This window comes from Apis mellifera, linkage group LG14, assembly GCF_003254395.2.
Source record: "Apis mellifera strain DH4 linkage group LG14, Amel_HAv3.1, whole genome shotgun sequence".
In the NCBI taxonomy this organism is placed as follows: domain Eukaryota; kingdom Metazoa; phylum Arthropoda; class Insecta; order Hymenoptera; family Apidae; genus Apis; species Apis mellifera.
In genome coordinates, this window is record NC_037651.1 from 5,593,762 (window position 1) to 5,616,288 (window position 22,527).

The window sequence follows — 22,527 nt, forward strand, 5'->3', positions numbered from 1 at the left end:
AAGTATCGGATATCCGAACAAGAGGAATCTAAAAATTGGGTTTCCAATCTCCAATATTCATTCATTCATAGATATTCCCATTCTCGTTTAAACATCCTTTTCCATATTAAAATATCCTTTTAAAATATTAATTAAAATTAGAAAAAAAAGAGCCTCGAAAAATTATCCCTTCTTACTAATTACTAACTTGGCTTGTCCTCGTTTGAATATAAAAGAAAATATATATATATACATATATCTTACATTTCCAATCCTCGAATGTCATCGATCTTGGAACCAACAACATGGAAATAACCGAAAGCGTATAGAAAACGAGAATATGCTTAGAAGTGAGATCCTTATTATTAACCAACCGATTCAAACCCCCTTCTAATTAATGTTGCATCTCTTCCTCGCGCGTGTCGCATGAAAGACAAGCTCTGCGTATCTACATGCAGCAAACCCTTCCCGCTCGCAATGGAAAGCATCCATCCATGGCTCGGATTGTTTTGTCTAGCGGCTAACGACCGGCAGACTGTGATCTTTCTTCCCGTGCCGCCTCCGCACGGCCGGTGTATAAATGGCGAACGGTGTATTCAAGAAAGCGTGCACACAAGCGTAACCCCGTTACCTTGTCGCTTCGGGCGAGAAGATTCTGTATACTCGCACACGCGCCTCGTTTTCCGCACAATTAGACGTAGATGCGTTTTAACAGACTTTATTCGTCTTGAAACGATTTCGAGAGAGAGAGAGAGAGAGGGAGAGCAGAAAATGGGGAATGGAGTAAAGAAGATTTGGGGGTAGTTGAGATACTTTTGCACAATTTTATAATGATTCGAACGAATATTTGAGTAATTTAATTTTTGATATTCCAGGTTTATTTATTTAAGAAGGTTCGCTTGAGCGTTGGTATAAAATAATTCCAACAGATATTTCACGATACATTTTTTTCATCATTGGCTGAGATCGATGAAAAGAAAAAAGAAAGAAGCAGAGAAAATTTGTATATACGTTTTACATACAATTAGAGGATGGGTTTTTACTGATATTCGTCTTGAAACGATTTCGAAAGAGAAAAAGAGAGGGATGAAGGAGAGTAGAAAATGGGGAATGGAGTAAGTCTGTTTATTTTAAAAGAAGATTTGGGGGTAGTTGAGATATTTTTGCACAATTTTTGTATAATGATTCGAACGAATATTTGAGTAATTTAATTTTTGATATTCCAGGTTTATTTATTTAAGAAGGTTCGCTTGAGCGTTGGTATAAAATAATTCCAACAGATATTTCACGATACATTTTTTTCATCATTGGCTGAGATCGATGAAAAGAAAAAAAGAAAGAAGAGAATAAAATTTGTATATACAATTAGAGAATGGGTTTTTACTGATATTCGTCTTGAAACGATTTCGAGAGAGAAAGAGAGAGGGATGAAGAAGAGCAGAAAATGGGAAATGAAGTCTCTTTATTTTAAAAGAAGATTTGGGGGTAATTGAGATATTTTTGCACAATTTTTGTATAATGATTCGAACGAATATTTGAGTAATTTAATTTTTGATATTCTAGGTTTATTTATTTAAGAAGGTTCGTTTGAGCGTTGGTATAAAATAATTCCAACAGATACATTTTTTTCATCATTGGCTGAGATCGATGAAAAGAAAAAAAGAAAGAAGCAGAGAAAATTTGTATATACGTTTTCCATACAATTAGAGAATGGGTTTTTATTGATATTCTTGAAACGATTTCGAGAGAGAGATGAACGAGGGCAGAAAATACGGCAGAATGGAATAAGTCTTTTTTTTAAAAGAGATTAGTTATATTGAGATATTTTCGTAGAATGATTCGAACAAATATTCATAATTTAACTAATATTCCAGATATTTAATTATTTTAATTATCTGATTTATTATAAAATGATTCCAACCGCATCAAATATTCCACGATACATTTTTCACCATTGGCTGAGATGAAAAAAGAAAAAAAAAACAAAACAAAGAATAAAATTAGAGAAATATAACTGAAGAAATAAGGCGCGAAGAAGAGGACGAAAACTGGGGCAGAGTCGGGATAATCGCGGAGGTTGGCGAGTAAGAAAGGAATGAAAAGTCCGTGTAAAGAGATAAGAAAACAGGAGGGGAGGGGGAAAAAAAAGAATAATAATAATGGATCAGGCAAAGACCGTACCATTTGCATGAGAAGCGTCGGGAAGGGAGCAATGGAAGAAATGAAAGAGAAATTGACAGAGGGAAGGGGGTAGAGGGAGGAGGGGGATATATCGGGAAAGGGACGAACTCGAGGCTATTGTTTCGCAACGTGAATGCGTACAATCGAATGAACTTGCACGCGTGTGTGCGTGTGCATAAATACGTGTTCACGTGGGCGGATACAAGACCAGAAATACCAATACCATCGGTTGAACACTGACAACGTACATGATCAGATATCATTGTGATCGATATAAACGATGCATAAATTTGATCAAATTGACAATTTGTTAATTGCTGGAACCGATAATTCCCAATTTTATTAATTCACATTGGATCCTTGGAAATTTCTAAAAATTTCCATTACCAAAACGTGTTATTCTCTCTGGAAGGAACCAAATTGTTCGTCTTTATGGAAAGATTAATATCGATCGAAATCTTAAGAAATAAAAATCGTTGCAGATCTTTTGATCAAATTGACAATTAATTATTGGAACCGATAATTCCCAATTTTATTAATTCACATTGGATCCTTGGAAATTTCTAAAAATTTCCATTACCAAAACGTGTTATTCTCTCTGGAAGGAACCAAATTGTTCATCTTGATGGAAAGATTAATATCGAAATCTTAAGGAATAAAAATCCTCAATTTACCATATCGCAACGACTTTAAAAAGTAAATAGAAAAAAAAAAATCGTCGCAGATCTTTTGATCAAATTGACCATTTATTAATTATTGGAACCGATAATTCCCAATTTTATTAATTCACATTGGATCCTTGGAAATTTCTAAAAATTTCTCTGAAAGGAACCAAATTATTCATCCTGATGGAAAGATTAATATCGAAATCTTAAGGAATAAAAATCCTCAATTTGCCGTATCGCAACGACTTTAAAAAGTAAATAGAAAAAAAAAAAATCGTCGCAGATCCTTTGATCAAATTGACAATTTATTAATTGCTGGAACCGATAATTCCCAATTTTATTAATTTACATTGGATCCTTGGAAATTTCTAAAAATTTCTCTGAAAGGAACCAAATTGTTCATCTTGATGGAAAGATTAATATCGAAATCTTAAGGAATAAAAATCCTCAATTTACCATATCGCAACGACTTAGAAAAGTAAAAAAAAAAAAAAAAAAAAAATCATCGCAGATCCTTTTCCTCCTCGATTCGATAGCTCAGCACTTCGCTCGCGCACTTTCCAAAGATACTGTACCCAGCTCTCGGATCCATACGTTGAACCATTGTCGAATGTCGCGTGTCGGCGCACGACGTTGCAACCGAGTTATATACCGTGCGACGTGCACGCATTGTGGTCGTGATACCATGGACTCGCCAACCCTCCTCCCCTCCCCCTCCTCTCCCTGTCGAGCACGTGGAAGATTTTAATATCGCCCGAGGGTGGATACGAGAGAGAGAGAGAGAGAGAGAATGAGAGACAGGATGAGCAAACAATGACGACTGTTGACTGAGATTCCAACCGGGAATTAGAGAGACATGCCGTTTTTTTCCCCCTTTCTGGGTATCTACAGCGTTTACCATCCCTCAGCGACACATGTTTTCCCGCAATTGATGGCCGCAATCGTGGAAAGGATAAAAGATACATTCTGGTGCATTCGTCTGTCTGGCGCATCGAGATGTCGGGACTTTTTTAATCCCCTTACTTATCTCGATTATCCTCTCCTCTTGGAGATCGATATCGATGCGCACGCGACAAAGAGCATTTTCCCTTCTGGGAATGGGGTATCGATGCAGGTAGGTTGCAACGGAACGAATTGGGACAAATTTCAGAATTTCAACAACAACACGGATTATTAAACGCGACGTTCGTTTGCAGGGTTATGTTTGAAGCTCGAATCGTAAGCAGAGATGTGAAAAATGAATCGAGGATTAACTAGGAATCGATTAAGATATTTTTGCATTGTGAAAAGATTTGTTCGAGATTGAATTTATCGAATATTTTTTTAACATTTACACGAATTTAAAAAATGTCTCGAAAAACTTCTTTTTAAAAGTGTGTGACGAACAGTCTTTGGTTTATCCAGCGAAGAAAGTTGAAAGGGCGGAGAAATTTCGTCGAGATGAAAATTCTTTCTTCTCGTTTAATCCTTGTAATTTTTATGGAAGGTAATTGATTAATTAAAAAGTGCGTTAAAACGATCTTTCTTGCGCAACAAGTTGAAAATGGCGATAATAACCTTCTTGTCGAGACAACTTTTTTTTTTAAGCAGAAAGATTACATTTTTGAGACCAATTACGCGAAATTATATTTCCAACGCGAAAAATAAAATACAAAAAACTCGTTCTTCCAATTTCATTAACACTTATCGCTCAGTCACGAAATTAATCGCTCGATCTGTTACCGTAGAAATTTGCATGATGGCAAACAAATTGCACCACGAGGTTGGTGTATAATCCCGAGGTAATAACTTTCGCCGAAACGTGAAAGGAAAGATGAACTTATGCGAGGAATTCGTTGTGTGTCGCCAGGTTGTGCGGCCTCTTTATATATATATATATATATATCGAACAAATAAATTTACGTGGCGGAACGTTGCGAACTTCCGGCCAAGTTTTCATCCGCGATGGCAGAAGGCGTGAGAGAGGTTAAAACTTATCGAGAAATATTTATCGGCGTTACTTCACCGATATTAATGAGAGAAAGTATATTAAATTCTCAGAAAATTCATTTTATCTATCTTATTCCATTTTTCACGCGAAAAGATTTTCGTACGCGAATCCTTAAATTCGTCAATGAATAAATAGAAGATGAGAAGATGAATTTATTTGTTCCATTTTTCACGCGAAAAGAAATTCGTCAATGAATAAACAGAAGATGAAATGATGATGAGTTTAAAATAACAAGGATAAATGAAAGTTTGATTGTTAATTAGAACCGTTGCATATTATCGATAACGATATTTTAAGAATTAAGAAGTATATCGATTTATTTCTATTTTTCGCGATGGAACGAAATTAACCAATTCCTAACGACAGTCGATCGTATCGAAAACGTTTCAAGAATATGAAACGGTGGAAATTCTCGTAGAGACTAGAAACGCTCGCGTTACTGTTAAATGACGCGTCCTATATTTTGATACATCTCGTACCACTACGTTATAGATTTTAGAATTTATATGGCCTTTACAATTAATATTCAGAGCATTGGATATTGTATCCCAGTTACGACAGAATATTGGACGTGAATGTGGAATATTTGCTTCTTAAATTTCAATCCTTTCTTTTCTCCTTGTTTATAAATTGAATCTTCAACGAGGTAAAAATTGTATCGAAAAAAATATTATTCGCGAGTAAAACTTCGATTTAAAATTCTTTTAAAAAACACGAAAAAAAAACTATAAATTTTCTCGTCGAAACCCGACCAGGAAATGGAGAGAATCATTGAACCTTCTTTTTGTTTCATTCCGATATCTCGATTGGTTATCGAGATACAAAGGCTCAGTGTCCGTAGCACTTGAGATACGGTGCGAAGAATATGAATGGAAGCGCGATCCTGCATTTTTTCCTGGGAAAATCCTTCCAGGAATCGCGTCTGTCGCTTGTCTGGGAATTGGGATAGGTCGGTGAGAGAAGGTGCGAGCGAGAGGTCCGAGTAAGGGACAAGGACGGAGATAATAAACGATTAAAAAATTACGCTTCTCTTTACACGACGATATCTCGGCAACCGGAAGTCGTATCGAGATAAACGAAAAAGCGTTTTAAAGAGCAAGATTCTACGCTTCCAACGATCGTTGATTGGTTCACCGAAAGCCATTATCTTCGGAATTACAGCGGTTCAAAGTTTTACTAATTTTTAATATCGATTTAACGGTGTTTAAGGTAAATCGTTAAAAATTATCTTTTCTTTAGGGGATAATATCTCGGGAACCGGAAGTCGTATCGAGATAAACGAAAAGGCGTTTTAAAGAGCAAGGTTCTGCGCTTCCAACGATCGTTGATTGGTTCACCGAAAGTCATTATCTTCGGAATTACAGCGGTTCAAAGTTTTACTAATTTTTAATATCGATTTAACGGTGTTTAAGGTAAATCGTTAAAAATTATCTTTTCTTTACAGGATAATATCTCGGGAACCGGAAGTCGTATCGAGATAAACGAAAAGGCGTTTTAAAGAGCAAGATTCTACGCTTCCAACGATCGTTGATTGGTTCACCGAAAGTTAACATCTTCGGAGTTACAGCGGTTCAAAGTTTTACTAATTTTTAATACCGATTTAACGATATTTAAGGTAAATCGTTAAAAATTATCTTTTCTTTAGGGGATAATATCTCGGGAACCGGAAGTCGTATCGAGATAAACGAAAAAGCGTTTTAAAGAGCAAGATTCTACGCTTCTAACGATCGTTCATTGGTTCATCGAAAGTCATTATCTTGGGAATTACAGTGATTCAAAGTTTTCCTAATTTTTAACCGAGTTTTTTTATCGAGTCGAATCGCGAGACAAATAAATTTATTCCTGAAAGAATATTGCTTACGACGTACGTTGATGATACAGTTTGAGACTCTAATAAGTTCTTCAGTTTGACTAAATTACGTCAATTAATAATTTTTTAACAGTTTATTTTCTAATAGTCGAACATCCTGTATATTATGCAAAATATGCAAAACATACGTAATGTGAAAAGTATGTATTTACATGAAAATTCCACAATCCGTGGTAATAACACGAGATATTTATTCCACCACTTATTCTACGTCCGCGATACTGGAATGTGCAAAATTATCATCGGCCCATTTATCACCGAGTTCGTTGACGTTATTAATAATAGATACGCCGTATTAATCCCGAATTTAAACCCGCGCACAAGGGGTTGAAAACACAAGCGTTGGTGGCGAGACGAATTAACGTTGAACCACCCTCCAGTAATAGTGGAAAGCACAAATTATGCGAAACGTGGCATCACGCGAATCCTGGCTTTAATCAGCGACGCCTTCTCGACCCACTCGCACGCCTCTCTATCTAACGAGCCAAGTTCACGAATTAAGTTTTCTTCCGAGCCCGCGAATTCCATTCACGGAATAAATTTCCAAGGTTTTTCCCGACTGGTGCCAATTAATTTTCTCCACACTCTTGGAGACGCGCACGTTATTCGACACGCCCTTCTCATGAATTTCCACGAACGTTTTCGTCGCCAGCCACCCTTTCATCTTTTGTTTTTTCCCTTTTTCTTTTTTTTGGGGAGCTCGTGTTTTTTTTTCTTTTTTTTTTTAGGACTTTTGACCGCGTTTCGAGAACGGGGCAATTAGTATATAATAATTAATGCGTGACGCGTGTGCAACATTTGCATAATTTTGCATAATAAAGCGTGTGATAATCGCGGTGCGATAAAGTATTCGCACGTGTTTGATTTATATTGTACGCCTATTTCTTCGATTCTTTCGAAAAATTTTCGACACAAATGAAGAGAAAGAGGTAAACCAATTATATAGATGTCGTTGTTTTTAGTAATAATTTTTCTAGAAAACCAATCGACAATATTTGATTTAAAGAAGAATGGAAATATTCGCGGTGACGTGACGAAAAAAAGAGATTCGATTAAAAAGAATATAAATGGTGGGTTGAAAAATTTTGTTGAATGACAAAATAGAAAAGAAATAACACGCGTAAACATTAATAAAAATGAAAATGGAAGAAAATATTTTTTCCACGAATATAAATATTAAAAGTATCTTTATAGAAAGTTACGGATGGTCGAGAAAGAATAAAGCAAAATAACAATACAATAAAAAAAAAAAAGAAAAAAGAACACAAGTAAAATTCGAAGCGTTTACGATTAATCAAACTCGTTGCGGCGAGATGCAGGCCGGAAAACGGAAGTTAGGAAAGAACATGGCATTCTGTTGAGAACGATACCACCTGCAGCGGCTTTGTAAAACCGCTTTAATTTATCGTGGAAAGACGGACCTTGTCGTGACAGTTAGTTGAAAAAGGTCGTGAATATTCAATTCAGTGTTAATTAGGGTTGTAGAGCCTCTCAAAGTGAGAGGCCGCATGTTCGCAAACAATCTCACGTTACGTTATATTACTTTATTTTATTTTTTTTTCCCACCCAAAAGTAAGTCACCGAAAAGTTTTTTTTTTTTTACATCTTGTTCCTCCGTTAAAAAAAATATTCGACTTTACACGTATACATATTTTGTTATCTCTTGTTTCTTCCTTTTCATTCGGCCGTAAAAATAAAAAAAGAAGAGAGAGCTACGTTTTATTTAGGAAGAAATGAAAAATAATAAAAATTCGAATAATTGTTTTAAAACGTTTCCTCTTTTTATTTTACATTTATTATGAGTGGATAATAAGGGTGGCTAAGGGTGGAAAATCGCGACAATATAAAAGTTTGAAATTACAAGGGCGGAATAGTGTTAAAATTTCGCGGATAAAATTTCAAAAAAGCAAAATTCAATTTTCCCTCGTTACCTCTTATCTCTTGTATCTTGTCTTCCCTTTCAAAAACTCGTTATTTTTTTCGAAGAATAAGCGTATTCGATAAAATAATTGGATCGATTTCAATCAAAATCGTTCGATACGAAATCGAAGGAATGAAAGATTCGATTTCAACTCGACCACGAGGATCGAGAGGGATGAAAAAAAAAAGACGAGCAGCGTAAAACTCACTTAATCCGCTTAATTAAGGATATGTCTGGGAAGCGAGTGGCCATCCGGCGGCAAGATGTAACCTTCGTCACTTCCTCTTGATTTCTACCGCCTTCTCTCCATTCGATCCATCCACGTGTCACGCGATTACTCACGACGTCCCTTCGGTGTCCACCCCTTATAAAAGATGCATGAGCCGTGCCTTTTACACCGTTCACGCCATCCGTCACAGAGCCTTCCTCATCTCGCCATTTTATCCATCGGGGTGGTCCACCACCCCATTCGTACGACACGAGTTTTCAACTCGTTCTTCTCGTTCCTCTCGTCTCGACCATCCATTGTGCGTCGCTTGCGTCGTTGTTTATCCCTCTCCCTTCTCCTCTCGTTTTTTCTCTTTTATTCCTTTTCTCGTGGAAATAACGAAATGTGGAGAAACGGCAGTAGCTTATTAAAGTCTGAACATCGAAGCCTTCTTTGTTTCCTCTTCCCGTTTCGTTGGCGAGGAAGAAGGAAAATGGCTTTTCGAGAATACACCTTAACCGGGATGGAAATATCTCTGCCTCTGTTCTTTTTTTTTTTTATCTTAGGAAGATGTTTCGCTTTCCCCTTTCTGTTTTTCCTCCCCTTTCTTTCTTTCGTTAGGTCGTTGTTACGAAGTAGCTTGTATTTTTATTCGAACAGGTTGTCGACGAGCGCGTTTCCAGTTTTCTTCGTATTATATTATGAAAGTTGGGCTTATTCTTTGCACTTTGGACTAGCAATGAGACGAGTTGAATGAAAAGTTGCGGATAAAAGTGACTTCTTTTTCTTCTTCTTCTTCTTCTTTTTTAAAGGAAATAACTTTTGAATCTGACTTTATTTGTACATTCTCTCTCTTTGTTTCTCTCTCTCTTTCAAATATTTGTAGAGATGGTGGTCGAGAGAAAAGAGAATAACTCAATTGTTTTTCTTTTTCTTTTTTTTTGTTATTATTAAATGTAAGAAAGCATACATAAACGAGCGTTGAACATTTGTAAATAATTTCTCACTCGTAATTTACAAAAAGAAAGAGAAAGAGAAAGAGAGAGAGAATTTCTCGCTTTTTCTACGTCCGAATGTTTGCAGAGGGAGGAAGAGACGACGGTGGTCGAGTTAAAATTGATTAATAGCCCGAGGGAACACTGTGACAATGTTGTTTTTCAGAACATTTTAATCGCGTACGTAACGGAAGGATTTAACCTAATTACCCACCTCTGTAGAAACGTACAGAGGGGGGAAAAGGTAGAGAAAAATTGCAAGGAGATTGTAAATAAAGACTTTGGGAAAGCTTTGGGTAATTAAGGATTAAGTAACCAATTTGTAAATGGTGTAAAATGTCCTTTCTTGTTGAATTCTAGATTTGGAAAAAGAGCAAGAGAAACGTTTTTTTCCAACGAGATGGAAAAAGTTGACGAATCGCCCTTTCGGAATTATTTACGGTTCATTTGCGACACATTTGAAATTCTAAAATGTGGAAGAAGGGGTAAACAATTTTAGAAATTTTAATTCTAAAAACTTGGCGCAACTTTTGATAACTCTTTTCCAGGTTTATCTATCTAATTTCTTTTCTCAAAGAAAAAAGTGATAAAAACGAGGCAATCACTGCACGTTTCGTGGCTGAATTCAAACTGGAGGCTTCGATAAGTATTCTGAAATTTTTTCAAAATTTTCAACAACCTGGAAAAAAAGAAAAATAATCGTTTCAATTGTAAAATTAAAAAAAAAAATATTCGAATATTTCTCTTTTTTTCTTCTTCTTCATCGAAACATTTTCGAACAGGTAAAAAGTAATCCTCAAAATGGAGGGCTCGTTCAAGAAGTCGAGAATTTTTACAATATCTCGGAAAGGTATTACACTTGTAGATTGATATTCGGCCCAATTTCGCGCCCCCTTCGCTCGATATAACAGTAACAGCGTTAACTTTCCCGATGATCGAAATGGCGCGTCGAAGATTCTTCGTTCGAAACGAGGCAAATTCCATCCAATTTTCCAGCCATCGGAAAAACAAAGTAGAATTCGTGACGGTCGCGTGGATATCATCCTCCTCCTCCTCTATAATCCTCGTTAAATTGCTCGGATGGAAGTCAATTTCACTTGGATAAACGACGAATGACCAGAAGTTGGTCATCGTCGCCATCAGGATTTCACTCCTGTGAAACGAGTTTAGGGGAAATCGATGAAAATGAATCACCCCGGTCAATTTGCTTCTTCCATGTCTCCACCCTTTGTCCGCTTGTAACGTTTACCACTTCGAAGACGAAGAACAAGTTTCGAGGGAAGGAAAGAAATCGAGAGAGAAAGAGAGAGAAAAGGCAAAAGGAAACGTATTCCGAAACTTTGGTTTCGTCTCTCTCTCTCTTTGGATAATTGGAACACCGACTACTAATTTTCAATCTCACGAAGTTAAGAACTTGAAAAGGACGAGCCGATGAGACGAAACAGTTTCGTCTTACCTTTTTCTTCGTTGTTCAAAACTTTGTGCTCGTTCCCACCCCTCCCTCTCCTTTTTTGCCGTGAAATATTTTTATCCATTGCATGGTGATTATAGATTTTTTTTTAAAAGGTTTCTCGAGAGAAGAATTCACGAAGATGAAAGAATATAATTCTTTCCTTAATTTTTTTTTTTGTTAAGGATAAAATATTACAAAAAAGATATCACATTTATTTTATTATTTAAATATTCTTTTGCAAACAAATAAGATTAAAATTCCAATTCTATTTATTCTCTAAACAACAGTACAAAATATCTCTTCAGTTCTCAGCATCTTTATTTAAAAACTCTTCCTCTATTTGTATTATTTCTTATTTCGATACTCGATTATTTCAAAAGATAAAAGATAAAAGAAAAATCCTTGTTGTTTTCTATATCTTCAAGTAAAACACACGATTCAAGCTCCATTGCTCTTCAAACTCTCCTCTATGTACATTCAATAACTTCGAATACAAATTTATCCTATAATTTTCAACATATTTTCCCAATCTTTTCGCAATCGATCCCGATTATTTCTTTCTCATCTCTTATCAATGCTACGAAGTTAAAAAAAAAAAGCTTTTCAACTTTTGCCGCTTCACCCATGCTAATCTTGCATGCACGATTCGCATAATCGGGTGCACCCCGCGCTCTCACGATTGATTTTAATGATCGCATCGTTTTACAATATACGATTTCATCGAATCGTCAGAGGCATCGATTTCAGGGTACAGCGGCTCGTTACAGCGACGTCGAATCGTCGTCTTCCGTGGCATATCTACGGAATCACTTGGAATCCAATCATGGATAAACGGATTACGTTAACCCTGCGCGCTGTATCTTTGTTTACATAGCAGTATCGCGAATCCTGGAGCATCATTGCAAAATTGTCATCCCCTGGTGACAGACCAACCTTTTTCTCAACCCTCTCTTTCTCTCTTTCTCTCTTTTTCTCCCTTCCCTCCTCCTTCTCTCTCTTCCTTTTCGAAGAACGATCGTGAGGATTTTCGCGGAATTGGGACAAGCTGAATTTCGAGAGAATTTTAATTAACAGATAATCTTGCTTCCGGGGATTTTCGGGATATTAACTCGAACGTACATTATGCGCGGTTAAAATTACTATTCGCCTTAGGAGGAAGAAGAGGGAAGGGAGATAAGGGTGAGAACGTAATTTTAATATATTATTTTCTTTGTGTTTGTAAAGATTTGTGAGAAGAGAAAAATATTGGAAAAGTATTCGAATTGAGAAAAATTATTAGGATAAATAGGGAAAGGGAAGATGAGATGATTGTCACTTAACACACAAATTCGAAAGAATCTTAGTTGAAATAATATTTAAAAAAAAGAAATTGTATTAATCAAAATTATGAATATTCGATGGAATTTAGGGGGAGGATTATAAAAATTATTTATTATAGCGAATAATTTCTAATGAAAATTCCGTGAACGGAATATTTGTCAATTATTTTGAAATCCTGAATTTTGTTTTAAAAAAAGAAAAAGAATAATAATAATAAATCGGTAGAAATATTCGTGGAAACGAATGGAATTGATTTTTCTTTATTAATAAATGTAACACGCCTCGAAAGGATCGACGTCACTCCCTTAAGTTTAATCACTTAACCGGGAAATGGATAATTAATCCCGTGATTAACTTCGTAATTAACAGTATTCGGATCATAGCCGGCAATTTTGCAGCGAGAATGTAAAACATTTATGTAACTACTTTCAATTCAACGGCGATTACGAAACGTTCAACCCCTAAGCAATTTTCATGCCTCGTCATTAAGTACTTATTGATAGCACGACGAGAGAAACGATTATATCACAAATTTTCGCGGTAAATTAATCCGTCTCGCATTATTCCTAATTAAATCCTTTTAATCTGTATATTTTAAAAATTCAAATTTTCTCCCTCACAATTCTATTCTATTTCCCCGATTAATAAACAATTGTTAATAAATATGATCAAACATAAATATTCGAAACAAAATTTCTTAATCGATAAAAGAAAAAATTGAAACAAAAATTCAAGAAGCATATCGATATATTCAAATTGGAAAGTTATTCGCTTAAGAGATTATATATTTTGAACGAGATTCGCCTGTTCAAATTCGGTGAACAGAATCCCCATAAACTTAACATATTAATCTTTCATCAATTGCGAACCCTTTTACTCTTTTTCCATCGTAATAATAAAAACATCGTGGCAATAAAAACATGGATCGACTCATCATTTATTGAAGATCGATTCTTCGTATTTCGTATTAATTTTCAATTTCAATTCTAGAAAAATATGTTGGAAACGTGAAATAAAATACCAATGAGAAAGGCAGGAGCACACCTTGGCGACCGAATAATTTCTTCCAACGGAATATCGAATATCTGTTTGAGATGTCGGTGGTAGGAAGTAATAAAGCAGGGTTTAATGGCGAGGTCGGTATGAAATTCGGTTCACCGAGGTGGCATCAAGTTGGCCGCCTCAACTTCCTTAAGGAGAAAAGACACACGGAATGGAGGGCGGTTTTCTCCTCTGGGGATTCACCCTAAAAATGAAGGGGATTCGAGAGGGTCGTCGTATTCGAGAGATCGCGGCTCAACAATCCACGACATTGCTCAAAAAAAGGAAAAGAAAAAGAAGAAATATCTTTGGTTTGATCTTTACTATTTTTTTTTCTTCTAGGAATCTTCTTTCGTCCAGTCTTATTCGATCTTTCGAATTTTTGAATTTTTCTGGACAGACAGAGTTTCAAGTTTGAGTTGATCAAGAAATCGATGGCAAATGATAAGTGATTAACGAGGATAAAACGAGGATTATTGAGGTTGAAATTTTTCAGGATTTAATTAATATTTCGTAACACGTTCTTAAATCTTTAAATTTCGTTTCATTTTTAGAAAGGAATTCTATGAATTCCTGGGAATTAAATTAATATTGGGATATTCTCTTTTGCAGGGAACCTTTGATTAATCAATTGGCCAACCCGGAGGATACGGAGGAGAGGGGAATCAGTGGAAGTAATTCAGATACTCGATTGAATATTTTACGCACGCGGATTATTATAGGGATTTCTTGCAATCTTGCAATCATTGATTGAAACCGTGTTCGTTTCGTTTCGCGCGTGTCTCTCTGACGAATATTAAATTTTCAGGATCACGAGAGTTGTTCTCCTCTCCTGGACCAATAACTTTTATATTACGATTCCTTAATATATGCGATTGTAATTAAAATTTTTTACAGAGAAAAAGGCTTGATGATAATATCTTTCGTATAACGATAATTTTTGATTTTGAAGCGAAGAGTCCTCGAGTCGAAGATGAATATTAACCATCGGCCGGAAATTACCGAGGAAACTTTTCTTCCAGAATCCAACCTTTTTCTTTTTTTTTTTTTCTTCTTTTTATTCCTCGAACGGAATAAATGAGAATTCGTTCGTCGAAGGTTCGTTTCAATTTTTTCGAATTCTTAGAGCGTCACACGAAACGAAAGAGAGGCTGGAAAGCTTCTAGTTTTGAAGAAACGAGGTCGCCGTTTTAGATTTATTCCTCGAGCTATCTTCCTCCTATCTCTATTTTTCTCTCATTCTTATTCCATACGTGTTTATTGGCAAAATGATGGTACACATTTGTGTTCTCCGATCAAAGCTCCAGAAGCTGAAGAATTTTCGTCTTCTCTTGAATGAGATTATCTTATCAGAATGTGAATCGAAATCTTACTAGAAGAAGAGAGGAATAATTTTGGAACATGAGCATAATTAGACGGTATATTAGATCGCGTAACGAGCCCGCTTGATTACAAAGGATTTTCCACGATATTCGTCAGACCTTGCCCCATTTAATTTTTTAACCAGCTTTGTACATTTTCCTCGAAACGGGAAAAATTCGAAGATAAAAAGAAAAAATATAAAAGAGGAAATTTTCTTAAATTTTTAAAAATTGATTCAATTTCTAAAATTGAATCCTCAAATGAACTTTCGATAAATTCATCGATCGAAGAATGGGACGTATTCCTCCTCTCCAGATTTATTTTCTCTCGGGTTTTTAAGAATTGCTAATTTTAAAATCGAATGAATATTTCAACACGAACGAACGAACGAATCTTTTAAGTAATTTATTCAAGTTACAAGAGTAATTTGTAACGAAACGATATCTCTTTCTCTTTTTGAAAAAACATTTCCCTTCCGTAGGAAAAAAAAAAGAAAAAGAAGAACGTTTAAAATAAAATTACAAAGGGGAACGTTCATTTTTCTGCTCTACGTTACGACAATCATCATGGGATTTAACAATCCATTTTGTTCGTGGCCTACATCGAGGATTTAGCGAGAATTTATCAAGAAAATTTCACTTATCCGAAGGGGTTTCGAAGTTATTACACGATTGTTCTTGCGCTTCCAAAATTGTTTCGTTCAGCGATGTTGTCGTTATTGGATTTTCAAATTCTCACGGAAAATATCGTAATTCGATTAAATTACACGGATGGGCAATCGATTTTTTATTTTTAAACGATATTCGATTCAAAATAAGAAAATAACAGACTTTTTATATTTCAGATTCAGAGGATGGATGAACAATATAAATTTCATTTAAATAAGTTAATCGAAGAGATGAATGGAAGAGTAAAAAGTCGTAAAGAGCGAGAAGATAAAAAATATTCTTTGCAACTTTTTTTTTTTTAAAGTGATAAAGCATTAACCCAATCTTTGGAACATTATGTGTTCTATTATATGCTCTTAAAAAAGAAATTTGATCAGTTAATGGAAGATACTGAAATAATCCTATTTATCAGAGACAAGATACTGTTTTCTTCGAAGTAATAAGAGAAAATTTTTTATTTTTAAAAAAATACATGTAAGTATTCTATTGTTTCTTATCTTTTTAAAATTGCTATTTATCAATTTCGAGTAATTTATATTCTTACTTTTCAGAAAAAAAAAATATTCAACTTCGAAATCCAATCGAATTTTTAATACTTAACCACTTCAATCCAATACGTCTCTTAATACATGGCATTACCTTTTTTTTTTTTCTTTTCTCTTCGACCAAAATACACTTTATCGATTTATACCCATCGATTCTTAAACCCACACTTCTTTCATAATGCAAATCGATCTCACGATTCAACTTCAACTCTCAAAGCGAGACGACGGTATTTTTTTTCACGTGGAGAAAAAAAATTGAGATTGAAAAGCAAGACAACATACCTGACGATCAGGGATCATGTCACAGTCGTACATGCTTCTGTCACGTCGATAGAATGCGGCAGGCATGTGGGCAATTATTACGTGACAATCAGGTTGAAACGATGATCCTTTTCCTTCCTTTCCTTCTTTCTCTATTAATTACACGTATACGATATCTATCCTTCTCTCTTTTTCTCTTTCTCTATATATATATATATATATATACTTTTTATCGTTCTTTTATTGTGCCTGGTTGATTTGTCTGATTGATCTATCTCACGCACGCACACACACTCTTCCTCTCTCTCCTCTTACGTAATGTATGATCAAAATATACTATGAATCGTCAACGTGATTAAGATATGTGTGTTTTCTTTCCTCTTTTATTTTATATATCTTTTATATATATATATATCTTTATATATAGAAATAATTTAATCTCTCTCGGTGCAGGTGTTGTCGTTCGTTAACAAGTGTGCTCTCTTTCTCCTGTGTTACGAAGATTATTATTTATCTCTCTCTGCTTAATATCGCCAGACCCAATGGAACAATGGGCTTTCGAACCGAAGCAAGAACCAAAAATAGACAAGTTTACGTACGTATATACGCATATATATATATATATATATATAACTGCAGGAAGATCAGTGTTTCTTGTAGGGCTGCTGCCACAGGCTCAGAACTGTTGTCTCCACAACGAAGAGAATGGTACGATGAACCCGACTTAAAAAGTTCGTCGTCGGCCTTTAAAAAACGGACCCACCACGTATCACACCTTCTGACTTCTACCTTCCTCCACCGATAATTTCTCCCTCTTCAACTTGATCCATTCGATAAATTATTATTATTATTCTTTTTCCTCTCTCGAAACGATTCGATTCAACTCGACTCGATGGTCATATCTTCTTCCTTCTCTTCGGATCAATCTCTCTCTCTCCTATTCACGGATGAACCGGGTTAACAGTCGAGATATCCAGCTTCGATCCTTAACTCCTGTCGGATGCAGGGATCTTAGGATTCACGGTGACGATTATTCGATCGAAGAATATTAGTAATGTCTCTCCAACTGCCAGATATATCTCGATATATCAATTTTCATTCACAGAGATACGTATATATATATCTATCTCTTTTTCTCTCTTCCATTCTTCCTTAATAAAAATCTTCTGATCGTACAGAATCTTCGATGCACGTCTATTCAATCGAAGATAAGAAGATAAAAGAAGAGAACCAATCTTCGTTTCTTCCTCTCTCTAACGTTGTCCCGGTCTCGCTCCTTGTTTCCTTCCGTGCCGCGTGGCGCAAGGTGGCCACGATTCCACGAACGAGAACGTGTTCGAAGAAGAAGAAGAAGAAGACGACGACGACGACGACGACGACCACTCGTTGTTGCGCGGCTCGGTCTCTCGCATACGCGTGTGCACAGTGCGAGCAGACATGTGGGTGCGCGGCTCGTGTTTTTCTACGTGTGCGCGCCCGCGTGTCACCCTCCCCTACATCCACTCCCTGCTTGATATCCCTCCAACTTTATCCTCGTATATCGTGCACATACGTATATTTATATATATATACAAACGACGACAGTTAAATTTCTCGTGTGCATATACGTGGCCTCATGCAGACTCATACGCGGCTCGAGACGCGTGTCCACGAGTCTCCCTCTCTCTCTCTATGCTTCTCCGCATTGGTTGCAACATACGTGTACGCTCGAACGTGTGTGCGTGGTGTGCGCATGTGTGTATGAATGTACGTGTGTATATGTGTGTGTGTGAGGTAGGCTACGATGCGAGGAGACGACAGAGCGCGTTCGGAAGAAAACAGGTACCGGCCTGTCGAGTGCCCAGGGGAAGACTGGACTCGAACACGATGGAAGCAGGACCATGGGTGCGAGGCTGTCTCCTCTCCTCCCCTTTTCGTTACCCTCTCTGTGTAACCCTCTCTCTCTCTCCCTCCACCCGATCTTTCTCCGCCCTCCGTGCGCCCTCGGCCGCGTACTCTCTTCGTCACTGGCTCGCCCGCCCCGCTTCTGTCCCTTTCCCTCCGCGTTGAAACGTTGGAGCACAGGCGCGCTGACTCTACTCGACGACCGACCGACAATCAATACGCCGGCAGGCCCGTACTTTCGCCCGCGAAATCGTCATTTTCGCACGTCCCTTCGTTTCCTTTCTTCCCGTCCAATCCGTTTCCTTTCCAATCCTCGCTCGAACTCAACTCTTCTCAACATCGATCTCTCCGTCTTGGATTTATCCGAGATATATATATATCTCTTTCTTTCTCTTGTTCTGGGTTCCGTTACCTACGTAGAATTGGGAATTGTATTGTCTAGGGAGTTTTATCTAGGGTATTTTTTGCCCACTCGTTTCTTCATCCTAGACTTCCTTGGCTCGAAGCGCGGGAGTTTGTCCGGTTTACGATTCTTTTTTTATTTTATTTAAACAAGAGATGGATCTTTTTGTATCTTGCGAATGACGATGTATGCAGGCTAGGTAGTTTGGAAATTCTTGAGCTTCTCCATTCTTTCATGGGATCCACCTTTTGAATTTATGCGTCTCTGTCTTTGTTGTGGAGGGGTGGTATCCAGGGAATTCTTATCGAGGGTATTTTTATTCGTTTCTTCTCTTATTCTTCCCTCGTTTGGTTTATTTTTGGGTGGAAAAACGCGCGAGTTTGTTAGATTTGATAGGAGAATGGAAGAAGGAGGGATAGTTTTTGAATCTTCTTTTGGTTTTTCAATCCTTTTTGAGATGTTCCTCGATATATGATTCATCTCATCCTGTTCGAATCTATCCATAGAAGGATTTAAGAAATTTTGGATATTTCTTCTTCTTTTTCTTTTTTTTTTGCTTTTATTTGGAGTTGAGAATCGAGACGAATAAAATTATCATAGTTCCTTCTAGTTTCTAAAGTCCGCTGTTCCGTTATCCTTATCTCGAATCTTTGGTCGATTCTTTGGTACATTAGATATACACGTTTCCGTGCAATTTGTTTGTAAAATGACCTAGAAAATTCTTGGATATATTCCTTTCTATTCCTTTTAAACGGAGGAATTTGTTAGGCACAAATTTTTATAAACGAGAAGAAGAATAGAGAGATAATTTTGAATCTTCTTCTTTGCTTCTTGACTCGAGATAAAAATTCAACTTTGTCTCTTTTAAACTCGTAATAATCTATCTGATAAAAATTTATACACAATCGTGTGCAATTTCGACGCGGTTTTGAATTTTTTTTGGTGGCTGAAATTTTCTCTTTCGACAAAGAGATTTGCGAAAGTGGCAGAGAAGAGGGAATCCCTGTTAATCGAGATGGTGTAATGGAAGATCGTAAATAACAGTGTGATCCTTATTTATCCAACGTGCTCGTAAATCTGGGGGAGGGTTAGACTTTTACGTGTTCGGTGGAAAACCGGCGACAAATATTCGATTATCGAACTATTAAGAGTGTTTTATGATACAAAACGTGAGTCAAAACGATGGATAAAAAACGTTTGGCACGGGATTTCACGCACTTCTTCTTTCGTTAAATCTTTTGAAAATTTCCCACGTGTCTTTCGTGAATAATTTTGTATATAAATACGATAAAATCGATCTTCTATATATTTAAAGAAACACGCGAAATATTTATTTGAATATTTGAATACTCGATAAGAAATTTCATTCATCGGAATCAAATAATTTATTCAGATCCGTTTGCCAATTTAATATTCCACTCAATTAAACTATTTATATTTTAATTCGTACGCGATAATATAAAATACGTTCGAATATTTTGGAATAAACGTAAAATACAATAGTTTCTATAATTTTTTTTAATTTTATTCATCTGTCTAATTGAATTATCTAATGTATTAAGAATTAATTATATCTTCAAAATTCATTTTCTCGAATATATATCGATTAAATTCATATTATTCATTTGTATTATTCGTTAATTTTTTCATTCCATAATAATACAATTTAATTGGTATAAAATTTATATTTAATATCAATAATTCAACACGACGCGATTATTACACGATATCTCTTTGGTAATTTTAATTGCTCGAGAAATCGAATAAGTTTGAAAAGAAATCCATCCCAATGACAATATAAACGAAGTTTTCAATGAAGTTCCACGAGTAATTTGAAAAAGTTCGGCATACTGCGTTGGAAATGATCATCGAAGGGATCATCGAACGCTATTTCTTCCGGAAGAAAAAGAAGATTTTAAAAAATTTTTCAACTAATTTCGAAGAGAATCGTTTTTCGAAAGGATCGAATTCTTTTTTTATTACGAACAGACAACGAAAGACAGAGTTTAAAATTCAAATCTATCTTTTGATGAAGAAAAAATAACGTCGCTGATAATTTTAATAATAATTTAATCGAAATGTGTTTTAACCAAAATGTTTGTTTACATTTTTAATTTTTAAACGCAGGAAAAGTAGCGAGCTTATCTAACAATTTCTGCACGAAGAAAAAAAAACATTTTTACGAAGGAACGTTATGGAACATTTGTGGGGAATGGGAATTATGATAAGACCAGGAAGCTCTATATTATTATAATCATGGAACAGTGTATCCACGTATTTTCTTCGCAAGGATAAAACGACATCGTAGAAGGCAAGCGTCGTGGGCGTGAGATTTCTTTCGGAATGAAACGCGAAGGGGAATACGAAATGGAGCAGAAAAAAAAAAAATTTTTTTTCTGAATATAGAAGGCGAAAGGAACGACGAAAAAGATTCGAATTATTATTCCCGAGTTACAGAAATTGATACTGAGTGAATAAATCTAGAAAGAAAAAAAAAAAAAGAAAAAATAAATGAAACGAAATAGAAGAATCGTAATATTTTTTAAGCTAATTTTTCAATAACGAAAATTGCGGAATATTTAACGCTTGAAAGTCAATAACCAAAAAATGAAGAAAAAATAAATGAAACGAAATAGAAGAATAATAATAATATTTTTTAAGCTAATTTTTCAATAACGAAAATTGCGGAATATAAGACGAATCATTTAACCCTTGAAAGTCAATAACCAGAAAATCTTATCTTTGCTTGAGTAGAAAAGGATCGTACTATTTTCAAAAAATTTAAACACGTGTCTTTAATTAACGATAATAAATAATTGTGGGAATCTAAAGTTTCTAAAACTTCTCTTTTCAAACACGTAAGAAACTATCGCCTACTCGAAAAATGTTTAATAGTTTAATGTAAAAATATGGTACGTTTGAAACAGGGGGTTGAAAAAGAAGATGTTTATTCTTCCCTCACCATCTTTTTCCATTCCTTACAATCCTACTCTCTCTCTCTCTCTTTCTATCATCTCATATTTTTTCCTCCCTATTCCCATCTTTTCATCTTTTCTATTTACCACCCTCTCCCACGTTCTCTCCCCTTTCTTTCTTTTTTTTTTATCATTCTTCTTCCCCTCGAGAATCACAGAGAAAGAAGAAAATATTTTTTCCCTCAAACCAAACTATACGATTTCTCGACAGTGGCAAGAAAAAGAAAAACTTCGCTTCTAATATTCCCCCGATTATTTCTCGCAATATTCTCGCTATAATTTCCCCTCCTATATTTTTCCACGAAAGGAAGAGAAATGAAGTGGAATAGGTTTCGAGAAGCGACGGAACGAAGAAAATTCTGGAAGGAGAGGAGGGAGGGTTAGGGCAAAAATGAGACAAAAGCGGTGCGATTTGTAAAAGGAGAAATGCCGTGGGTAGGAAGAATACGTGACCGTTGTACCATATTTGCGGCGGCCTCAAGCGGCCATGCAAGCCACACCAAGGACTTTTCCACCCGCCTGGAACAAAGGGGTGGAATAAAGGGGGGAGAGAAAAATTTTGAGAAGAAAACTGACACTTTTCCTCCAATACGTTTATTAGGGAACGATCGTTTTTTCTCATCTCCTTTCGTGGGATTAAATTATATTCTTTTCACACGAGGCGCGATTAACATTTCTACTTATTTAATTTCTAACTTTTACATAGAAAGAAGATTATGAGAGGGATGGATATTTCTTAGGAAAGTAGGGATTTATTTCTATGAATGGGTTGTTATCGATGAGATGAGATAATTTTAAGATCTTTC

General features: G+C 35.9%; 1 protein-coding gene across 4 annotated transcripts in view; it reads right to left on the reverse strand.

The window, feature by feature from the left end:
• The window catches only part of LOC552017 (alpha-catulin), an 80,060-nt gene that overhangs the window by 43,400 nt on the left and 14,133 nt on the right, over positions 1–22,527 (reverse strand). The window contains exon 1 of one of the 4 annotated variants that reach the window (XM_006562297.3): positions 16,481–19,241. The exons of the other annotated variants lie outside the window; for them this stretch is intronic. Coding sequence (XP_006562360.1) covers positions 16,481–16,546 — 66 coding nt within the window. The 5' untranslated portion in view covers positions 16,547–19,241. Of the gene's footprint in view, positions 1–16,480; positions 19,242–22,527 lie in introns of those variants that run through there. 4 annotated transcript variants of the gene reach the window in all.